At 35.7% G+C, this 17,176-nt stretch overlaps 1 protein-coding gene across 7 annotated transcripts in view; it reads right to left on the reverse strand.

The window, feature by feature from the left end:
• Positions 1-6,079: 6,079 nt before the first annotated feature.
• The window catches only part of LOC119589952 (protein DDI1 homolog 2-like), a 21,813-nt gene continuing 10,716 nt past the window's right edge, over positions 6,080-17,176 (reverse strand). For 2 of the 7 annotated variants that reach the window (XM_037938676.1, XM_037938640.1), the window contains exons 3-9: positions 17,087-17,176; positions 12,803-12,922; positions 12,474-12,607; positions 12,099-12,219; positions 10,673-10,905; positions 9,949-10,201; positions 6,080-9,780 (exon numbers count right to left, since the gene is read on the reverse strand). The exon at positions 17,087-17,176 is cut by the window's right edge and continues 105 nt beyond it. In XM_037938676.1, coding sequence (XP_037794604.1) covers positions 9,536-9,780; positions 9,949-10,201; positions 10,673-10,905; positions 12,099-12,219; positions 12,474-12,607; positions 12,803-12,922; positions 17,087-17,176 — 1,196 coding nt within the window. In that variant the 3' untranslated portion in view covers positions 6,080-9,535. The remainder of the gene's footprint in view (positions 9,781-9,948; positions 10,202-10,672; positions 10,906-12,098; positions 12,220-12,473; positions 12,608-12,802; positions 12,923-17,086) is intronic. The other 5 variants (XM_037938665.1, XM_037938670.1, XM_037938657.1 and 2 more) reach the window with 5 other exon arrangements.

Below are 17,176 nucleotides of genomic sequence, written 5' to 3' on the forward strand. Positions count from 1 at the left end.
TGTTCATAGTGTATATTCCAAATGTCTATATCCAGAAGGGGGCCAAATTCTAAGTTCATTTATAACAATACACAAAATGTTTCCATTCTCTTCATACATTTAAAAACATTCTTGTGTCTGGCCATGATTTCCCATATCGGCCACCCATAAAACCATAAAGCCCTTAGAAGCTCAAGAAAGAAAAGAAAGAAAGAAAAAAATGAGCTTCACGGTGCCCAAGCCTTGTACTCCATTCCGCAGGCTTCCGTCTATAAATCTCTCTCACGGAAGCAGCGGCCTCAGTCCTTCCCAGGGTAGGCTGGCACTGGCCAAGTGTCTATTATCTCCTTCCCACAACCTACCCTCCTTCTCTTTACCCTCCGCCCCCCCCCCACCATCCCCCATTCTCAGCCACCACCAAGTGACGTCATAGGCCTTATCACTCAAAGGTACGCAGAACTCCGGAGTGACGATATCTTACTTAGACATGATGTAAACCTTTGGCACTGTTTACTTTAAATTCTAAGTAAAAGTATCCATTATTTATGTAAGAAATAAATATCATTATGAATTGTCTCATTTATCATATCCAATGATTCATTATTTCATATCAATGTAATTTCATGAAATCCAAGAATAACTAAGGAAGACAAAGATAATAATTAAATGTAAAATTCACATTTATTTATAACAATACGCAAAATGTCTCCAGTATCTTCATACATTTAAAAACATTCTTGTGTCTGGCCATGATTTCCCATATCGTCCACCCATAAAACCAGAAAGCCCCTAGATGTTCAAGAAAATAAAAACCATAATAAAGTGACGAAACTTACTTAGATCTTATATAAACCTTTGGCACTGCATGCTTTACGTTTTCTTCCCTCGCTTTCTCGTTTCCAAGGGGACGTGATCAGCGGGCCCAGCGAATCACGAAAGCTTGGTCTGGCAAATATGCGATATACAAATTATGGAAATACGCATACAATGTACAATTATAATAAGATTAATATATCGTGTACAGCTGCAGACGGAAATTCCAGCCAGGAACTAGTTAGTGATTTTTTTTTCTCTTTTTTGTGGGAGGTGAGGGTAATAGAGGTCTTACAGACGGTTGAAGGGATCTTGTTAAATTTTGAAAAATGATCTCTACAGAGTCGTCAGATGATGATTCTCTAAAAATTAATAATCAAATAATTAATAATTAAAAATTATTCAGTATGAGAGTCAGTCAGTTTACTAATATGGTTAGTGATGGTGACTGACGTATTTGTAAGCCAATTAAAGGTATGTAAAATGTGTGAAGTTTGGCATCCATGATTGAACTTTCTAAATATTTACTGATAAATTGATGTATTGAGCCGAAGATTAATTGCGCTAACACTGAGGCATATGTGTCAGAAATATTAATCTGCTCATAATGTTTATGTTAAAAAATGTAAAGGGGTTTCTGTAAATTACGCTTTCTCTCGTTTCTCAATCTCTCTCTCTCTCTCTCTCTCATATACATTAATTGATTCATATTATCAATTGGATTAGCGATTATTTTTGGGATCGGCGAGACCAAAGCATACATATATATATTCTTTAAAGAAAAAATCTCTATCCATCTTTGATAACCGTATTTTATATTCAAGATAAGATGTCATTGTGTTGCCAGATGAAAAGAAATAAAAATCAAGCCAACTTCAAGAATCTGAATATTTGTTAGCACATTTTTTTTTTCGTTTTTTACACTACGTATGCTCACAAATCTCGTAATGAAAGCTTATTCTCGCGGTATAGCGTTATATGAGATTCAGAATCTTATCTCGGCAGTTATAAGTCATCGAGCTTTAGGATTTATTTCTTATACAATGGTTGGATATTTTTTTAAAAAGTAATTTTTGTGTTGGAAAACTGAAAAAATGATGCTTTTATAAACGACGAAATGAACGCCGATACATCATAGACAAACAGGCTAACGCAAGAACATTTAATTAATTTCGTATACTGAATCCACTAATGGAAAAAGCACACAATTTATATGAAGCAAAAGAACTATGTAACATTTATTAAAATAGCTGAACGAATTTTGGATTTGATAACGAAATTAGTAAACGTTGCCTTTAAAGAATCGTCTGAAACTATAGACTTTAAGAACAATCCGACCACAATTACATTTATGCATAAATTATATAAAAAAGCTTTAAGACGTAAAGGGAGACTTAACACAGGGTTATAAACAAGTTGTCTTTAACTGAATTGCTCGTTTCAGTGATTATGGATCTTAAGTGGTGGTCAAGCCTTCAGTAACATACATATTTCATTTATTCCTCCGTAATGCCAAGAAACACGTTTCAAAAATTTGTAGCATCGGATCGTGAGAGAGGTCTTGTTGCCCCCATTTATGTCGGTGCGAGCGCGCGTGTGCGTGTGTGTGTCCTCAATGGGAGTGGATTTGTGTGTGTGTGTGTGTGTGTGTGTGTGTGTGTGTGTGTGTGTGTGTGTGTGTGTGTGTGTGTGTGTGTGTGTGTGTGTGTGTGTGTGTGTGTGTGTGTGTGTGTGTGTGTGTGTGTGTGTGTGTGTGTGTGTGTGTGTGTGTGTGTGTGTGTGTGTAGCTGCGTGCATTCATCAAGAACGAATAGGAGAGAGCTTAATTTCGGAAACGGAAAACCGCGGCAAGATGTCAGCGTAAATGCCAAGCGTCAAATTAGGAGTAAAACGTCCTGCATGTTTCCTGTTGTGTCAAATTTTGGTTCTGAGGATTTCTCAAATCCTCAAGTAGGATCAGGAACAAAAAACAATAATTTTGTGCAGTTTCCAGAGACAATCTTGGAACTAATTCCCCCGATATTTCCGACACCTTTCTCTCAAGCACATCCATGCACACCGAGTAGCATGACCTTACAGTATGTGGTCTCAATAATTAATTCCAAATGTCTATTGACTGTTTTATTTCCTTGACATTAAACATTAGGTTATGTCATCATCACTCTCCTGTTATTAAAATCCAAGAGCAACTATATTTTCTAATGGCAGTGTTTTTTTCATAATATAATAACAACCATACATAAGATGAACGGCATTCATGTTGACAAATGTATAAAAGGTATGAATGAGAATGTAATCTTCACAATGCAAGAGATGTATTTGACCGGTTTCGATTAGATCTTCGCCAGAAATACAAGTATTTGTGACGAAAATATAATCGAAACCGGTCAAATACATCTCTTGTATTGTATAGATGTTCATTCTCATTCATACCTTTTAATCATACATAACTTGGAGTGAATATATTGATATATTAGAGTAAAGGAACTATACTTAGATATATTTTTGAATCCTGAATCACTCATGGAAGAATATAAGAAAAACATACAATTGCATTTTTTTTTCAAATTTGTGTAATAGGCGAGTTTCATTCAAAATGTCAAATTCTAAAATCATCCACTTCATATTTTGTAAAGAAGCAAGGAGTCTAATCTATGTGCAAATAAAACATATTTTGTAAAGTATTATAACCTTGGTAATATCACTTACATACCAGATAAGCATCCACATATATACATTTTGTGTATGTTCACTGAAATATACTCATCATACATCCTTAGAAAAAAGGTCATTTGTGTAGTTATAATAGCATCCTTATCTGATGCAAGGAGCATCAGATAATATGGAAAAGGACAGGCCAGTAAAAAAAAATAAAAAAAAAATAAAATAAAAAAAAAAAAAAAAAAAAAAAATACAAATATAAATAAATATATATCATAAATAAAGGAACCAAATGATTCAAGGATTATAGCATGACCCTAGAGCAGGCAGCAAAGAAAGCCTCAACAGACCGTAGGCAAAATACAGCACATCAAATAGCTGCCACGGGGAATCAAAGCGAAGCAAAAAAAGTGTATTTTTTGCGGATTACATTACATTGAATCTTTACTACTCACATACATGTCTTGGCAAAACGATGGCAAGGATAATCTGAATGGCAATTGTAAATCATTTGATTTTATTTCCTCTGTAAAAATGTGTTTATATCTTGCTCTGAATAATACATAGTGAATTAAATTAATGCAACATGAAAAGTTTTGTGTAAATTTATTGCAAAATAACCTTATCATTACACAAGTTTCAGTATATTTCATAATTCCAAGTGGTTAAGGCTTTCAGTAATTCTCCATTTTCATAATTACATCATATAAAACTAGTGTAGAAAAGACATCCACTGCATGTAACATATGCCAGGCAAGAAACAAGGGTGAGTTTATGTGGGCCAACACTTCTATGACCCCAAGCTTTGCTGTGGTAAAGAGGTTCTATGAAGAGCATCTTAGGCATTAATTTTTTTTTTCTTTCTCTCTCCAAGTCATACAATCTGAGTTTGTTACATGCTCCAGCAAAACATCACTGAAATTTCAATATTCTCTAAATACAGGTCCAGAAATGAAGGTAAATTATGCAAATCAAACAAGAGTATGACAGTTGCCATTAGAACATGCAAGCATAAGAGGAAAAAACAAAAGAAAATTGCATATAACTTCTTACTTCACATCCCTGATCAAAATTCAAAATTCAAGTTATATATCCATACAGCCAGACTTGGTAAATACAGTAGTTAATCCATTGATGCCTAGATAGACTGACTATTAAATACACTTTCCACTATGGTTTTCTTACCAATTTTGTAGATGCACAGATGACTCCAGAAGCATTTAGTCATTAAGGAGTCATTTACTACCTGACCTCACCTATTTACTCCATTCCTTGAATTTTCAGAAAGAGAGGTTTTAATTTCTATTACCAATATTGTTGTTACTATTACTACTAACAATAACAACAACGAAAGTGATGATAATAACAGCAACAGAGAAAAAAATGAATACACATGGAATAGGTAAACAGGAAAGATCAAATAAGCCTAACTAACTGATTCCATGGTGACCAAGCACCTCAGAATCCATATACATGCAAAGATTTGTTACAAAACAACACCGGACAGTGTATGTACCCGGAACCACTGGGTTAATGAGTTAATGGTCACAAAGGCAAAGTTCAATACATAGTTTTTGTAATTACAAACTAGTGTTTTATATAAAATTAAGAAAATGAGCTGTACATATATGTACATATATTCTCAAGACTACTCATTTACTTATGGCAAAATACACTTCTTATTTCATGCTGTGTAACTTAAGTCACATTTCCTGTAATAAATTAGATGAGATAGCAAGGGAGGGAGGAGGAGGAGGGAGGAGGAGGAGGAGGAGGAGGAGGAGGAGGAGGAGGAGGAGGAGGAGGAGGAGGAGGAGGAGGAGGGAGGGAGGGAGGGAGGGAGGGAGGGAGGGAGAGGGAGAGAGGGAGGGAGAGGGAGAGGGAGAGAGAGAGGAAAGAAAGGGAAATAGAGAGGGAAGAGAGGAAGGGAGATAAAGGAAAAGGAAGGGAGATAGAGGGGAAAGAGGGAGAGGGGCGTGTGTGTGTGTGTGTGTGTGTGTGTGTGTGTGTGTGTGTGTGTGGTGTGTGTGTGTGTGTGTGTGTGTGTGTGTTGTGTGTGTGTGGTGTGTGTGATGTGTGTGTGTGAATGTGTTGTGTGTGTGTGTGTGTGTGTGTGTGTGTGTGTGTGTGTGTGTGTGTTTTGTGTAGTGTGTTGTGAATTATATTATATATAGTAGTATGGTTATGTATGTAGTAGTATGTATATATAGTAATATGTATATTTATATATATATATATATGTATATATAATATATATATGATATATATATATATATATATATTATATTATATTATTACATATATATGTATATTATATGTGATTATATATATATATATATAATATATATATATATATATATATATATATATATATATATATATATATATATAATATATATATAATATATATATATTACACACACACATATATGTCTGCATATATATATATGTGTAAGTGTATACAGAGAAATCATGCAAGTTTTACTGAATCGTTTTCTATTGTTTATATAAAACTTCTGTTTGGTTGTATTGGGAAAAGTTATCACTTATTGTTGGACTGTGTGTATTTACAAATATGTTTCTACCTGTAGACTCATAAATTCCTACTTTTTATTATTGTCAGAACTTTTTTTTTTTTTTTTTTTTTTTAATCACAGATTTCTGTCACAATTTTCATCCAGTCCATGTAACTAGTGCACAGGTTAATGTAACATATTTTCCTCCTACAAGTACTATAATTTGCAGCTTAATAAATGAAAATCATTATAAAAATTATGCAATATGAAAATTTTAATAAAATATTTATGAATATTTTCCTGAATTACAGAAAATCTAAACTATGACATATTTACATGAAGAATAAAGATCAATGACAACCTTTTGTACACAGAACATTCTATACGGAAAATAATCTTATAAGAAACATAGGAAACCACCAAGGAGGCAGAGGTCGTGTTAACCACTGAGGAATATTTTGGACCAACAACACCACACCATAGAAAGCTGGCTGCACGGCACCCACCTGAGGGGCAAGAGAGTAATGCACACTCACACCTTTGAGGGTCCTTGATCACTGCTTTTCCATTCTCATCCTGTGAACTCTCCAATATGCCAAGGCTAACAAAGCTGCTATTCAAATTAAACTTTATCACATTTAAAACAAGAAGAAATATCTTGCCTGAAAAATGTTAAACTCAGTAAACACTTTTCATTCTGGTGAGCAATAGTGTATCATCTTTTGGCAGTAAGGGTAAGCTCCAGTTATGGGTTCTAATAAACCATGAAAGCCAAACTAACATGGGATTTGGTAATTTGTCTGGAAAAGATGGAAAGAAAATAAGAAAAAACAGGGTAGAGATTAACTAATACTTCTCTTGTAGATAGAGAATTGTTTCATTACTTTCAAAAACAAGAAATTATGGCAATATAACAAAAGTAAGGTTGATGCATAAAGAAAACATATTATGCAGAGATGCCTGGTGTCACTATACCAATATGAATCTCTGGTTTACAAGGTCAGGTGTTACTATTATACCAAGTGGCAAGAGCTACTTCATGCTTATTTTCAGCAACTATTTGAGATCCATGTTTGGCACAAATAATGCCAATTGTACTTGTGTTTCCATAGTAAATAGTTGAAATATTATTAAAATATTAAATAAAAGATCTCTCAGGTCGGTACATTACTCTAATGTGCTTAGTTAAACATCTTATAATCACAGAAATGACATTTTTACTGATATTTTGATCACACAATTCTTTACATACTTTTATTTCATGTATGCCCAGAAGCCATACCTTTCAATGATAAATCAGTTGATTGGCTGATATACAATCTTTATCTTTCTGCCTGTCATTTACAATAAATGTGTTCCTCACTTATAATCAGACCTGTATATCTGTTTATTTTAAGAATTAGGCATATCACTTTGAATGCTTCTAAGCATTAGGACTCAGGAGAGGAGGGTTTAAAAAATGATAATGTCTCTTTATCTGGTAGAAGTCAAGAACCATTTCATTTTCCAATGATTCCTAGAGGTTGTATAAGCTAAAAATGTTCCATTTTATTATATAATTGCCTTCTATATATGGACTATAAATGGACTATATGCAGAGGGCAGTTTATATGCTTAGGAAAACAGTAATGTCAGTTTTAATTATCCCACTATTGCCAGCCAGCAGTTTTCATACACATATTCCATTATTGCACAGTGATATGAGAAATGAGAATATCAGACTTAAACATGTAAGTGTGATATATATTTTAAAGTGCAACAGGCAGCAAACAAGTTTCATCTGCACATGACAGTCCTTGACTTCACCTGCAATCCATATTTAACATTTCTCCACACGATTTCTAAATCATTAGCGAAATTTAGAAAAGGAAGTGCCTTCGTTGAGTGCACACATCCTTACTCCATGCGGAAATGGAGGTGATGTGGTCAGAAAGCCAGAACTAATTGGATTTTTTTTTTCTTTTTTTTTAATCAACTGTTAGGGTATTTCATTACTTACAAGGAAGGGGTGGAGCTGGCCCCCTAGAGCCCCATAATGAGTGCACCCCTGCTGTATACAGACCAATCAACTTCTTAACCAAGAAAGAAGGGTAAGGTTTCTGGGTAGATGCAAAGAAAGATGCCTTCAGTACTTAAAATCCACTTCCAGAAGTTATATGATATTTTTCTATGACTTGATAACTGATACACCCAGGTCTTACTCTGATATACAACATTGATTTAAATACAAACTGATAATCCTCTGATGAGCTACATTTTAATTTCTTTTCAATAACATTTTATGGACATTAAGTAATGACTCTGGCCAAGAGCTACTAGTTAATGTTTCAGTGCCTTGTAAAAGGAGGGACAGTGAGTGAGTGAGTGAGTGAGTGAGTGAGTGAGTGAGTGAAGTGAGTGAGTGAGTGTGAGTGAGTGTGTCTGAGTGAGTGAGTGACTGAGTGAGTGAGTGAGTGAGTGAGTGTTACAAGTGAACTAATTTCAAGCTAAAATGAAAACATCAATGATCCATCACTAATTGATAAAATTTTTTATTTTCTCTTTAATGTATAGTATAAAATACTTCGTCTGATTTGCATAACACCTACTGTAAAATATAAAGTACTGTCATAATCTACATCAAATAAATGATAATGCAAAATGGTTTATTTAACAGTGGGACTTTTTAACTCCTAATCTCTACATTATAAAATTGAATTGTAATGAGATGTGTTCAACTACAAAATTAGAGCATATATAATTTTCTAAAGGTCTTGCACCTTGCAACTGAGTCACCTGTAACAAACATAGCACTGGAATATCTATGTCTCTTGTACTTCATCTGATAACTTTTCCTGATGAGAGCCAAGCGGAATCACATTTGTATCTTTCCGTTGAACACAAATGTATTTGATCGAATTTCGAGATAAAAGCAAAAATCGCAAATCTCCTTGCTCAAAAGAAACCCCTTTTTAAATGCAATCTCTGATGTATTGTTCTTAATATCAGGCATTTAGAACAACTATTTCAAAAAGTTCAGAGCCAAACAAAGGACACTCCTTATCTCTGCTGAATATCCATCAGGCCTTTAAAACCAGAAACAAAGACTAACTACAGAATGCAAATAAATGCAATTTTCATTCAGTATTCTGATACACTGTAAGTGCCATGGTAACAAAGTATACAAATGACTAAAATAATATAAAGAAATAAGTTAGGTACATAATTCTATCCCGGCCAACTGATATCCACAATAATCAAACAACAGAAAGGCGAGATAATGCAATCCAAGCTCACTCAGAAAGGCCCTTTTGACTTGTCCAATCTTAAGGTATGAAAACAAATCATTAATGGTTTCCTTGTCTAGCATTAACCTCCCTAAACATGAAGTCAACCTCATTATTCAAACATATTTCACATTTGATAAAAGGCTCAATACGAGCCATGTCTATATCACTTCACAATATCCAAGAAACTCTAAACCCTTACCAGAAATATTGACCATCTATATTATATTGCAAAATAAGAACCATAACTTTTGAAATAGTATTGCTAAACATGTATCTTATCCCTAAAAAAATAAGGAACTACATTTTGAATGACTTTGCAAAGAGTGCAGCTATTGCTTGAGTCTTATTTCCATTTTGTCGTCTAAGTTCTTCAACGGCCTGAACTCTAGTGAACCCAATTTGCATAATTTCTTGAATATCCGATTCAGAGAAGTTGTCTTGTTGAGCTGTAGCTTCTGGAACTGCGGCAGGGGCTGTGGCAGGGGCTGTGGCAGGGACTGCTGCCTCACTGGGGGGACTGGAAGACTGCTGCTGCTCTGCTGCTGGAAGTTTAAACAAAAACCTCATCAGAAGCAAAAATACAAACTACTGACACAGAAAAACCATCTGGAACCCTAAACATGATTTCTTCATCATTCTCAAAGTAAAGCAGATAAGAAACAATTTTTTCATAGCTTTCATGCTCTTGGTATTTTGCAACCCATAATCACCATGTTGCGTAGCCCCAGATGCAGAAGAACCACTTGATCCACCTGAGTTACCTTCCTTGGAACTAGCGGCCAAGGCTTCGGCCAATGCACGGTCCTCAGACTCTTTGGCAGCCTTTTCTGATTGGCGACGAGCCTCCTCTTCTGAGAGAGAGGTCAGACGGGCACAGTCTGGCAGTTCACTTTCACTTAGGAAGGTTGTGGCTGTGCCTGTAGTCCCAATGTGCAGTTTGTTGTTTTTCAAGTCGATGCACATCTTTTTTTTGGGGGAGAGTGAGAGAAAAAAGCAAATGTAAGGGTTATAATCTAGATTTCTCAGCTGCAAATTTAGAATTTTATATATTCTGTACATGTTCAACTATGTATTAATGCATAATTTTGTCTGTCTAAAGATGTGAATACATATTTACAATATAACATATACTTCATCTTGCAGAACAGCTATGGTCTTTCTCACTTGTGTGCTCACGTGCACACACACACACACACACACACACACACACACACACACACACACACACACACACACACCACACAACACATGCACACGCACGCACGCACAACACACACACACACCCACACACACACACACACACACACACACACACACACACACACACACACACACACACACACACACACACACAAAAAAAAAAAAATAAATAAACAAATAATTAAATACTAATATGGTTCTCAATCATAACCTGAAAAGTCCTATTTTACAAACCTGATGTCTTTTTAACATATCCAACCCCAAAAGCATGTCCATTGGCTGTTCTTCCAGTATGCTAAAAGAGGACGCAAGGAAGTCATTTTCTATCTGTATTTGGCCCATGTGGACTCGGCCAATAATCTTCTGAGTTCCAACACCTTTTGCTATGCCAGCCCATCTGGTGTCAACCAACCTCATTATGTTGCATCTCTCTGCACATGCCTGAGACATGATAGTGGTTTGTGCACCTGGAAGGAGGCCATAAATTAACACACTTGGCAGAAGCATGGAAAATATTTGTGTTAAACACATGTATTAAATAAAATACCAGTACTGTAGCTTTTTAACCTTTTAGTTCTATCCACCACCATCATGGCTAACCATATAATATGCTGTCAGTCCTCTTCAATACAACCATGAAAAGCCTGTGAAAAACTGCTTATTCCCCCCCACCCCACAATATTTCGTTATGAATGAAACGTATAGTATTTCTGATACCGTTTGACAAGTTTGCTTTGGCCACTCTCTCCTCTCTCAGAGCCAACTCAAGAGTCCTGTTCTTCTGCTTCTTGAGAATGGAACGCAGCAAGTGAGAATTAGCAATTTGGGTAATGTATGGGCTTATATCATGCAGTCAAGCCCCTAATGATTTCCTCTCCCATATTGTTTTATATAATGAAAATAGGATTTGTAAAATTAATCAATCCTCATTTTCATTCATACTTTTCCAAACTTTGTACTCTACTGATAATCTTTGTATGAGATATGAGAAATATACATTTGTAGTATATACAGTTGAGCTTAAAATTTGCTTTAAGGAAAGAAAAGAAAAGAAAAGAAAAGAAAAGAAAAGAAAAGAAAAGAAAAGAAAAGAAAAGAAAAGAAAAGAAAAGAAAAGAAAGAAAGAAGAGAAGAGAAAAGAAAAGAGAAGAGAAGAGAAAAGAAAGAGAAGAGAAGAGAAGAGAAAGAAGAGAAGAGAAGAGAAGAGAAAAGAAAAGAAAAGAAAAGAAAAGAAAAGAAAAGAAAAGAAAGAAAAAAAGACATTCTCCTGGCTGGCAGGACAGACAAGCTGGAGAGTTTGCAGTTCTTAAGGGGTTAAAGTACATTTTACGCAAGGCCCCCATATAACAGTATCTGGTGTGGAATAGAACTATAAGATTAAATTCCTAATGCAAGGAATTAAACTTGTACTAACACACACTGTTACCACAAACTTTAAATGCCAATGTGTGTGTGTGTGTGTGTGTGTGTGTGTGTGTGTGTGCGTGTGTGTGTGTGTGTGTGTGTGAGTGGGAGTGAGTGTGTGTGCATGTGAGTGGGAGTGATTGGGAGTGAGTGTGTGAGTGTGATTGGGAGTGAGTGAGTGAGTGAGTGAGTGAGTGAGTGAGTGAGAGTGAGAGTGAGAGTGAGTGCTCTGAACCACCAGAAAGGGATAACTAACCTGAGTCAATGAAAGCCTTCACATCATGCCCATTAACCTTGCAGTTGATGTAAAGCATATGGACGGTGCCAAAGCTCTCTGGGTTGTACTCCATTGCCGCTTCCATGTTGGCATTGATGTTCTGTGTTGGAGGCAGACCATTAAAATTATTGCTGTTTTAAGTTAAACACTCCAGTCAACCATTATGTACATATATCTGTACTTATATATGCACAAAAATATATATGTACATACATGTATATGTACATACATAGCTGCTTTTATGCATACATATACACTCATATCTACAAGTTTCTCGCACGCACGCATACACGGACACACACACGCAAACACACACAAAAGTAGTCCTGTTCATATGGTCACACTCAAACGCACCTCTTGCTGAATTTCATTTGCAATGAGCCTCTGAGCTTCCATATCAAAAGGATCTGCAGTAAGCAATCGAATTCTCTGTCTTTCACGATCTCTTCGCATCTCTTGTTGTTCACGGAGCACAGAAGCAAACTTGTCTGCCAAACAATTACATAAAATAAGCTCAATGCTATTCCACTTCCACAAGACCAAAAAACAACATAGAAATTCTAAATCACATCTTTGCAATCATTATGCAACACGTAGAGAATGAAGCTTCCTCTCCGAGCACTGGCTGGAAATCATCAGCAAAACAAAAAAAAAAAAGGAAATGTCTCCTCCATTTTACCTACCTAAGTCCCCACTTGTGAGAGCTTCTGCAAGCCTGGGGTTATTGTGGCGCAGGAGGGCCAGCTGCTCGGGGTTGGCCAGCAGCATATCACGGATGACGGCTGGGTCGTCCTGGCCACTTCCTGTTGACCCAATATTTGGTTATTGAAACACTTGTACAAAACTGGTGTCTTCTACAAACAAGTCAAACAAACAACAATGTTTATTCTGCCTCAATTCTAGAAGACCAAACTAAAGCTGATGTACAATTATTGGCCTTTTCTAAAATTCTGAATTTTACACAGAAAGCATGATACATTCTGCTGAAGTATATATTATTCATCAAGAACAGAAACTTTCACATTTAATATCCATACATAAAAAGTTCCTAGTTGTTAGTAATCAATGGAAAACTTTTACAAATCAAGCTGGGATTTCAGATTTAGGCAAGACAGAAAAAATGTTTCAGTGCAAAAAACATTATAAAGCCAAGAGAGCTCGCTACGAACAGGATGACCCTCGTATCTGGCTTCTCCTTTTCAGTTTTTGAAGCCTAATCATCAACCGTTGAAGCAGATGAATTTGTTGTTCGCTATGAGCATTATTCAGAAATTAAAGATCCTTTGCACACAGTGATAGCGTTCAAATTGTGGATCCCTTGCTCGCTCCAATCTGCATTTCAACTACTGCATTTTGGCTTGGTGAAACTATTGTCACACCAGTATATTTCTTTGCGTTAGTAAAGTTAAATTAGTGCAAAAGCCATTAATTGCTTCTTCCTTTTAAGAAAGGACACTTATTGAAGGAAAATAAATCTGAAAATTATAATATAAATGTGCATGTGTTTCAGTGAGTGAATGTGTATTTGTGTGTGTGTGTGTGTGTGTGTGTGTGTGTGTGTGTGTGTGTGTGTGTGTGTGTGTGTGTGTGTGTGTGTGTGTGTGTGTGTGTGTGTGCACGTGCACGTGAGGGTATTAATGTGTATGTTATGTTTGTGTGGGTTTTCACATCTGTTTGGATACAGACACAGAACAACCTTTTCTCAAGGTATTAACATTAGTATTACAAGCAGTATAAAACACAAAAAGGCCTAATGGTACAATCCTATTATCGTGAAAGCTAACATGCTAACATCCAAAGGAATGACAGAAAATAGAAGATAAAAAACACAAATATACTCATACGAAAAGAATCAACTCACTCGAGTAGCAATTTCAAGCATGCAGATCTATCACTGTAAACTGTATCTACGTCACAAGTCTAATTTCTTATGACTGGAGCCTGAAATACTGTGACTGTACACTGCTTATACCTGATGTCAATCATTACCATGCCATGATAGTTATGTAGGTTGGCCAATTATTACAGTATTCCGCAATCTCTCGTTGAGATTACCTAGCACAATAAATAAGGTAAAACGATCCAATTTATTGTCTCATGACAGGAAATTCCCGTTATTTGTCATTTCAGTCTTTCATCACATACATTTTGTGGATATCTACTTATACACACATGTCCACAAACATATACAAAATGAATAAGAAACAAAAAATAAAGTGACATAGAATACAAATAAAATAAGAACATGAATTCCAGAATATGAATGCATGCACCCAAGACAGAGAGTCTGTGCATACTGATAACAAAAACAAGTATATGTTAGTTTCCTGCCACTGAAACAGGCTGATGCCACCAAAACAGTGCTCTTCCATTTAGTATCATTGAAAGAATATACATATAGCCTATATGTTTGACCATACCACTGGATATTCTGGGCCCAGGCAATATTACATCCTTTTATAATTCATTTTTATGGGATATGTATATTGTGATTCATCAATTTTTCCCGGATCCACTTTAATGATAAATAACGGGGATCTCTTGTACCACAAATAAAATTGTGATCTTTTACAAAAGGTAAAATTCTGGTGGACAAATATGAAATACTGGTTCTCCTTAAGGATGGTTGATGCATGAGACCCTTTTACTATATATATTAAATATACTGAAAACAAAAATTTCATCTCAACTGATGTAGCATATGAACTAAAACAAACACATAACATATATGTAAATGTGTGGATAAACAACATGAACTTTTTCCATCCCTAAATTAGCACTTTCTAAAACAAACTGTAAATTTCCATTTTGGAATTTTTGTACAAGAGGTGACTTATGGGGAAAAGAAGAAGAAGAAAAAAAAAAAAAAAAAAAAAATCTTGCCATGTTTAATAGGATGCAGCTGAGAGCCATGATTAGGATAGCTTCCTTAAAAGAGATCAGGAGGGAGGGAGGGAGGGAGGGAGGAGGGAGGGAGAGAGGGAGAGGGAGAGGGAGAGGGAGAGGGAGAGGGAGAGGGAGAGGGAGAGGGAGAGAGAGAGAGAGAGAGAGAGAGAGAGAGAGAGAGAGAGAGAGAGAGAGAGAGAGAGAGAGAGAGAGAGAGAGAGAAGAGAGAAAATACAAATGAGATGAGATGGACAGCATGCTTTTGCAATGAAGGTTAATGCCTCAGAAATGCTTCTCGGTGAATTCCTGGGTACTCAAGGCACAAAGTTTTAGGAAGTTTTCTCCCGCAAAACTTTGGCCGAATACCTCAGATTTGGCTAAATTTCATCACAGGCACAAATAACTGAATGAAATGAAAAATGAATATTGCATAATGAACGTGACTACAATATGCAAAAGATGAAGTTAGATAAGCATCATATCAACAGAATAGAGAAAAAAATTTAAATAACTAAGTATGGCAAATTATTTACATTTGGACACAAGTACTGACTGTTAGTACATGTAAATACACTAAAATAGAGAGAAGTAACTTTCAGCTAAATAGATATTTAAAAATGTAGTATTGTGCTCAGTTCACTAAGAATACCCAGGAAATTTTCAAATAATAGGTCTTATCTTTCATGGTATTCAATAGACCAGGTTAATGAAAAAAAAAAAAAAAAAAAAAAAAAAAAAAAAAAAAAAAATCCAAGTAAACAGAATACAGCAAATAATAAACTCAGAATGCCTTAAAAATTAAACAAGCAAAAAATAATTAAATAAATAATTTTTTTTTTTTTTCCCCACAATAAAATATCTACTTTACATAAGATGCAGTATATGCTTTGTCAAAAACATTATATTTTGAAAGATTAATAACATATATATACTACAAAAAACAATAATAATAATAATAATTGCATATTTTACTAATTTTTAACCCGTTTTTGTTTTGTTTTCCAAGAAGCCTTACTGCTACACAATTTGCAAAAAGAAATGCCAATATGGTACCAACAGGGAACAAGAGAGAGAGAGAGAGAGAGAGAGAGAGAGAGAGAGAGAGAGGAGAGAGGAGAGGAGAGAGAGAGAGAGAGAGAGAGAGAGAGGGGAGAGAGGAAGGGAGAGGGAGAGGGAGAGGGAGAGGGAGAGGGAGAGAGAGAGAGAGAGAGAGAGAGAGAGAGGGGAGAGAGAGAGAGAGAGAGAGAGAGAGAGAGAGAGAGAGAGAGAGAGAGAGATTAATAAAAAATCTGTGGGACTTCAAATCCTTTGTAATGTATTCACTTACTACTGCGAGAATGGCTCATTACTGATCCTTATGAAGTGACCAATGGGTGCCCAAGACAGAAATGGGTACCATAGTGTCAAGTCATACATAGACATATACAACAACTGAAAACTTCCTTCATAAAAATATTTTTGTTCTATCATATCAACACACTACCTACTCTAAACTGAGCATGCCTCTGAGTACAAATTCAGACTTGAAATTGAAATACACTGAAATACAACATACAAACTAAAAGCTTCATGCCTTTCACTAACCATTACAATTATATAATGTAATATCTTGGACACAAAGACCTTCACATGGATGGGAGTCTACAGAGATGATTATGGTATTAAACAAATAAATCTGGGTTACTATAAAAGCAAACTCAAATAAAACTGCTTTAAACTTCCCAGGCTGTTCAAAACATGCAACATTAAGATGTCTCAAAAGTCAAAACTATGGAATTTCAACCAATCTGACCTGACAAGTTTAACTTTACTGGAAAATTCATGTCGCATGATATGAGATGCATTACTTTAATCAGGGACTGTTGCGATTTTGCAAGTAAAATTCAATGATAATCATCTTTTAATAGGAGAGATAAATAAGGAGAAAATTTTTTAAATGGCAAGGTGCTATTTATGGATATCATGTGTCCATCAAAAGCATACTTTGGCTGATTTATACAATCAAGAGATATAGTCATAAAGCTCCACAGTGCGAACTTTGAGCCACCCCGGATGACTTCACACTGAAACAGCGTTCCCACCTGCGGCGCCCAGGCCCAAGTCCCCATCATCACCCAGGTTCTCCTCCACACCTTCCTGACCTGCTACTTGACCTTGGCCCTGTTCTTGAC

The sequence above is a fragment of the Penaeus monodon genome, chromosome 3 (assembly GCF_015228065.2).
Source record: "Penaeus monodon isolate SGIC_2016 chromosome 3, NSTDA_Pmon_1, whole genome shotgun sequence".
NCBI classification, from domain to species: Eukaryota; Metazoa; Arthropoda; class Malacostraca; order Decapoda; family Penaeidae; genus Penaeus; species Penaeus monodon.